At 37.1% G+C, this 6529-nt stretch overlaps 1 protein-coding gene across 2 annotated transcripts; it reads right to left on the reverse strand.

Moving 5' to 3' along the window:
* Positions 1-1519: 1519 nt before the first annotated feature.
* On the reverse strand, positions 1520-6204 carry LOC105052659 (putative anthocyanidin reductase). Of its 2 annotated transcripts, none has more exons than XM_010933554.3 (6): positions 5978-6204; positions 4686-4853; positions 3948-4165; positions 3526-3685; positions 1986-2196; positions 1520-1886 (listed from the first exon to the last, which is right to left on the reverse strand). In XM_010933554.3, exons 1-6 carry the CDS (start codon positions 6171-6173, stop codon positions 1715-1717), a joined length of 1125 nt encoding a protein of 374 aa, XP_010931856.1. In that variant the 5' UTR covers positions 6174-6204; the 3' UTR covers positions 1520-1714. The 2 variants fall into 2 exon arrangements, with proteins under 2 accessions (XP_010931856.1, XP_010931857.1); XM_010933555.3 differs by having other exon boundaries at positions 3948-4162; positions 5978-6203.
* Positions 6205-6529: the final 325 nt, after the last annotated feature.

Here is a 6529-nt window from a genome sequence, read left to right on the forward strand (position 1 = left end):
CCAATAGTTTCTGTGAATTTTCTTATTTATAGCTGCTACGTTTTTCCACTCAACAACCTCCGATGACAAGTTTAATTATTTCTTGGTTTAGAAACTAGACCAGGCATAAACTGGTAGCAAGTTCATAGGGTTTAAATTTTAATCTACCCATCAAAACAAGTGATTGTGAATGAGGAGCATTGAAAATTAAAGATCAAAGACCAATCAATCGCATTTTGATTCAGGATTACATTCTAGATGACTCGTCTATAGGTACAAAACAACAACTTGATTAAATTTTAGACAGAGAAAAGTTTGTGGTCCCTATCCATGGTGGTTTCCTCTGCATTTGATTTTAGGAGATGCCCTGGGAAAAGCATATTAATTCCCATGACCCCACACCCACAAATAGAAACACACAAACCCACATGCATTATTAAATAACGTCAAAAAGTTTTAGTAAACTAATAAAGTAGTTCTCAAAATATAGTGAGCAACTTGTTCAAAACTAATTATTTAGAAAAAGGGGTAAAACTGAATTTGATTTCCTAGAACATTGGAGCATTATACAGAAGATATGAACTTATGACTTGGGATTCACCGTGGACACCGGGCATCTGCTCTTTGTTTAGCCAGACCCATAAAACTGAAAGCATTAAAACCAAGCAAAATGATACTTCCCACTCGCAACCTAACCAATGGATCATACAACTGTGCTAGGATAGAAGAAGATTAACTTCTTTGTAAACGGGAATTTCTGTTTCAATAGATAATTTTCCCCATTCTTTAATGTGCAGAAATGTTATATTTCATTTGTCTTTTGTTGGATACTGTGAAAGGCATGCTGTTTCAGGACAGGTAGATGGTCAGGGGGGCATTACTTTATTTGCCTTCTAGATAAATAGAAGACGGAATGCTGCATATCACTGTCAAAACTTTCATAGCCTTTTAAATTCTCCAATTAGTACATTTTCATAGATATCTTCTTTGGCCAAATGATTCTGGTATTGAAATAATTGAATTCCTTTCCAGCTACTTAATTCAGAATGTCGCAGATCATTCACTAATTATGAAAAGACTATTAAATGGTAAATGCTTTTTGATGTAGCTGCAGTCCCATCCTTTTCTCTCTCCTTCCACTATTCTTAACTCTCCTGTTCTTGGGGCTGTTGTTTCCATTTGTTCAAGAACATCTATCATTTGATATCCTTCTACATTATCTTTTATCTCATTTCCGAGAGTCACCATTCTTTGGCAGGTTTTTCTGCATATCTGTGAAGTCACAATTTTTTTTCCCTCCTCGTAATATCTTTCCTAAAAGCCATACTTTATGCGTACTTATAAACCATATTGCAGAATTCATTTTCAAAGAGTATTAGTAAACAGTGTGCCTCCTTGGTGTGTATTTGTGTGTCAAGTATTGCGAATTTCAAACAGTACTTTCTATCATAGAAGTTACGTTTCAATAACATGCAGAGTATCCCTCAGTAACATCTTTGTCAATTGAGCATCATACACAGGTAGAATCTTTCGATAAATGTTTAGATAAGTAGATCTTAGCATGACCATCTTTTGATGAATCTCCTCAGTCATCATAAACAACAAACTGAACAAAACCTACATACATGTATGGTGTAAAGAACTCTGCTTGTTGGTACCTACGCGATTCTATGTTCTTCATGCTCGCAGGTTCTTCTAGTCTATCTTCAAAATTTGACCAAAAATTGTTCATGGTTCAGTTGTTTATACCTTCTGTAATGGGACACTTCAGAAAACCATTCTTAATGCAACAGGCAACACTCTGCTCTATGATATCTTTCACACCATATTTAAATTTAAAACCCAAATTGGTTAGACGTTTGGAAGAAATCACCGGTGGGATCGCATTGTGGAATCCCTTGGCAAACCTGCATAGAGTTCCAGCAAGCGAAAGCCAATAATCAAGACCTAGATTATATAAAAAAGAAAAACCAAACTAAAGCAATTCAGACAAGCAAAATACTTGCCTTTCAGAACTGAAGTAAGGGTACTCCAAAGAGAGAAGATCGGTTAACTGAGGCAGGGTGGAGCTTCCAACGGAGCAAAGAAATTTACCTTCAGCCCCTTGTTGTTCCATTAGAAATATATGTGCATTGCATATGTCTTCAATGTGAACTAATGGGATCGATCCCAATCTTGAGTGCACTGAAACCAGTATTGGGTAGAGGTTGGGATCACCTGGGCAATAAGAATGCCAGAATTCAGAAAAACAGTAAGGGCAAGTGGAGGAAGCCAGCTGACTCTATCAAATGAAACCACCACTTGAAGATGCCTCCGAAAATATCAAGTTAAGAAACAGATGAAGCATGAAACTGAGGATAATTTCTTTGTCAAGGAAAAAGAGATTGTCCAAGGTTTATGAAGTGCTCCAACAGGTATTAGGTCATGCAAAATTTGTGATCACATGGATCATGGTATCATACTTTGTAAGAATGTAGATGATATTTTCTTGGGATAAAGGGAATATATTTGGATTTTTCCAAATATTTAAAATCTAGATTGTTCATTAGATCTTAAGAAAATAGAGACAAAATAATTCCTAAGATCCTTTTATCTCGAAATGTTGATTCCTAAAGTAAGGTCATATTACTGAACATGCTTTAAAAACTTAACAATAGGGATGAATTTTAAATAGTTATAGAAATCAAATTTTATCCAACGAAATTTTTATTCTAACACCATTTTCTAACAGAATCACTAAATGTGAGTTCGCTATATAGAATATGCGAATTTTTTCTACCTTGCCATTCACAAGCGCTTCAATCTCACGAGATCTATTCTTAGTATAATGATATATCTAAATAAGCTTAATAAACATGGTAAACTACATCTTATCTAATCAAAATTTTAAGATTTTTTTTTAGAAAAATTATGATAGTCATCACTTCTATTGTGTGATCCTGATGAACATCATTAAGCAAAGTTTTAAATCCCATAGGATGGACGTATTTCTATTTCTCGGCAGCAGTTCCAATCACGCATCATAGTGGATATTCTCCGTCTCTTTCACTTCTTTCCTTTTCTTTCTTTCTTTCTGTTCTATCTTTTTTTTCTATCTTCCTTTTTTTTTCTTTTCTTTTTTTTTTCTTTTCTGATCCCTTATTTTCTTCCATTTTTTACTTATTCTTCCTCTTCTTTCCTTTCTTGTTCTTCTCCCTTCTCTTTTCTTTCTTTCATTTTCTTCTTTCCTTTCACTTTTTCTTTTTGTTTATCTTTGCTTCCTTTCTTTCCTCTTACTTCTTCTCTCCTCATGTGGATGGATTTCGCAGTCCCGATCCCATTTTCTCATAGAAATAGAACAGGATAGGATGGCCCGGACACCCCTTGTAATGTCGAGACGTAAAATCTTGTCTTTAAATACTCATCTTCACAATAGTAAAGAGTATTGGGAGTTTATATCCAGCATCAAACCAAAGAAACCACCAATGAAGATGTATATAATTTTCTTGAACCTCCTATATCTTCAAAAAAAGATTTACATAACTTAGAGAAGGAATTCAGAATCACCTGTGACAGGTGACAGCAGAACTTGAACACTTGCAGGAACATCTGTTGTTAGGAAGGGACCTGCTACTGTGGGTGGGATAATCGATACCAAATCAATGCATTTCTCCTTAGCAAATTGGAAGGCCTTTTCCTCTGTCAAGAGCTTTGATAGAATATAGACCTGTATTTTGGGGATGTATTGAAAAGAATGGATTAAAAGCTCTTCGTAAACAACTCATGTGCCGGTAAAATTTATGAGGAAGGTCATTTCCAGTTCAGCATATAATGCTACCTGAAGGTTGAAACATTGTAAGTTTATAACAATGTTGTAATTGCATACATTGCCTTCATATAGCATACTATTAATCTTTGTTTATGATAGCAATATGTTTAGCTAGTCATATACGACCGTTAAGAAAAATTGTCAAGAGTGAAAAATTTACCCATCCTCTAGGCTTTGTGTTCCAAACTCCATTTATTGGTGTAACAGATGATTCATCTACCAATTCTCTCCATTCTCCTTTATCATCTTTGGCAGTAATGGTACTGATAGAAGATGTAAATACAATCCTCTTAACCGACCCTGCTCTTGAACAAGCCTGCAGTACATTGAGTGTTCCTCTAACTGCTGGTTCTGTAATCTTCGATCGTACATGATCTTCTTTAATCAAAGATAGCTCATATTAGTACTTTCTTAAATATGAAAGACATTTATTCCAGAAAAAACATCAACATCGACAAATTTATAAGGTGACCAATTAAAATAGTTCAATACATTCAAGTGCCAGATGGTTCTAGAGAAGAAATTATTACTAAAGACCCAAAATATCATGCATAGATCATGCAAAAAGGGTTACCGTGTTACATTTTACAAAAATGATCACGAAGAAATTCAGAAGTCTCCACCAAGTTTGATCCTCAAGCAATACACACATATATTCAACATCATGATTTATAAACTCCTACTAGGAAAGGTTGACTGGATTAAAGCTGACAGAATGTAAACAACAAGAAGATTCATCAATCTATTTATTTGAACATAAGCTGGGACGCAAGAATTATTTGGCAAAACAAGTACCATACCCAGTAGCAGGGTGCACTTTGGTGACCCAGCATTGTACTCACAATACGGTATATAGTTCTCTTTGAAAGAGAGCAATCATTCACCAAAGACTATTTACCAATGTTTTCTTCAACTGGTACATTGAACTCCATGGAAGCTGCTACATGGAAAACTGCAAGACAACCCTTTACCGCCTCATCAAAGCTGCCTTCCTCATTAAGATCAGATCTGAAGATTTTCAGCCCACTGTTTCCGCTGAAAGTTGACAGGAGGCGTGATGCTTTACCTATTTCCACAACCAATCATATATTAGATTATGTTGAATATAATTTTAGCTTAAACATCATGATGCAAATAAAGATGAGCTCACCACATGTTGTGCTTGCTCAAGCTAAGAATTATTAATTTTTAAGGCTACATGATTGCTGGAATGTGTCATCACAAAGAGGAATTGATTTACTTAGAAACTTCAGTAATAATGTTTGATGAAAAGAGAGTTCTAGAGAGATTAATGATGGAGTTACAGAAAACTATAGCAGCCATAACATGGGCTGCTTCTAGACATTGATGGTGACAACTTGACATTAGGTTGATGGCTTTTCATAAAATATTTGCTTTTATCCCATGAGTTAATTAGGGCAGCAATTTACTCCGCCCCATCGGATACCCATCCCAACCTGACACTAATGGGATAAGTTTTACCAAACCTGCAGCAAACTTGAGGTAGGTACGAATAACGGTATAACCTGTCACAAACCCAACCAATTATAAATATCTTTTTACAAATTCCCTTCCTTATGAAAAAAGATTTTGTAGTTTTATCCGATCCAATTCGTCCAACTCACTCCGGCTCCGAACCTTGGAGGGGTACATGACATCATGTTATTTATTCTTCAAAAGAGAATTTCTTTATGACATGTGGTCAGTGTCTAATGGTAGAATTAAAGATGCTCGTAGCGCATGTACGTATATTAAAGAAAATAAAACAAGGCGGCCCCCTGACCTCAGAGGGGGTACATGACATACTATTTGTTTCTTGGAGTGGGTATTAATACAATATGGATCGGGGCAGCCTACTGCTCACCGTTGCATTGATTTCAAATGTCAAAAATGGTACCACTTTGGTTGAAAAGCCACTAACAAATTTGAGGCTTCGGATATGCTTGAAAGATCATAGAGGAAGATGCAAATAATCACAGTTGGTTTTATTGGAAACCCAAATGCAAGGGATTAATGCTTATGACTTATAAAATACATAATAACAAGAGGGCCATTGAGTTTGGCCTCAAGTCTCAGCCAATAGGTTTTAACCTGACCCCCTTGCAAACACTCCCAAGGCTGCACCCACAAGAGTCGTCCCTCTGTCTCTATTGAGAATGTAAAAGAGGAAGGGGTGGTGAGGGGAAGGACCTGTATCTCTGGCGGTGGCATGAACGTTGTAGCCTCTACGGAGCAGCGACCGGACGAGCCATGACCCGATGTACCCCGTCGCTCCCGTCACACACACGGTGGTGGTCGCCACCGCCGATGGGGAAGATGGAGAATCAGCGCCGTCCATGCCCTCCAGACTCCGGAACCCTGCTGCCGGCCCTGAACCAATGGACATAGAGTAGTACAAAGAAGACGCTGAACCGGATTTATGCCAGTGAAGCAAGTCAAAGCGATGATTATTACATATATATTTTTTAATGCGTTACCTCATTAAAAAAAGGGTTAAATTGGGAGCACTGGTCTGTCTTCTTTTGTCTTTTGGGCCACGCACTGGGTTGTCTTCGTTCGATGGATCCCATGGATTGAAAGTTTTGAAATATTGAAGGATCTAATCAAAGGTTAAATGGGTAAGTTCAGTACTGCCACCAATCACCGCTTTCTTCCTGTCCCGTTGATGTGAAGCAAGAAGGCGGCGGTGGAGGCGAGCCATCTCCAGAGTCCCAGAGCGGGGGTCAAAAAAGGCATTTCCTT

This window comes from Elaeis guineensis, chromosome 10 (assembly GCF_000442705.2).
Source record: "Elaeis guineensis isolate ETL-2024a chromosome 10, EG11, whole genome shotgun sequence".
Classification (NCBI taxonomy): domain Eukaryota; kingdom Viridiplantae; phylum Streptophyta; class Magnoliopsida; order Arecales; family Arecaceae; genus Elaeis; species Elaeis guineensis.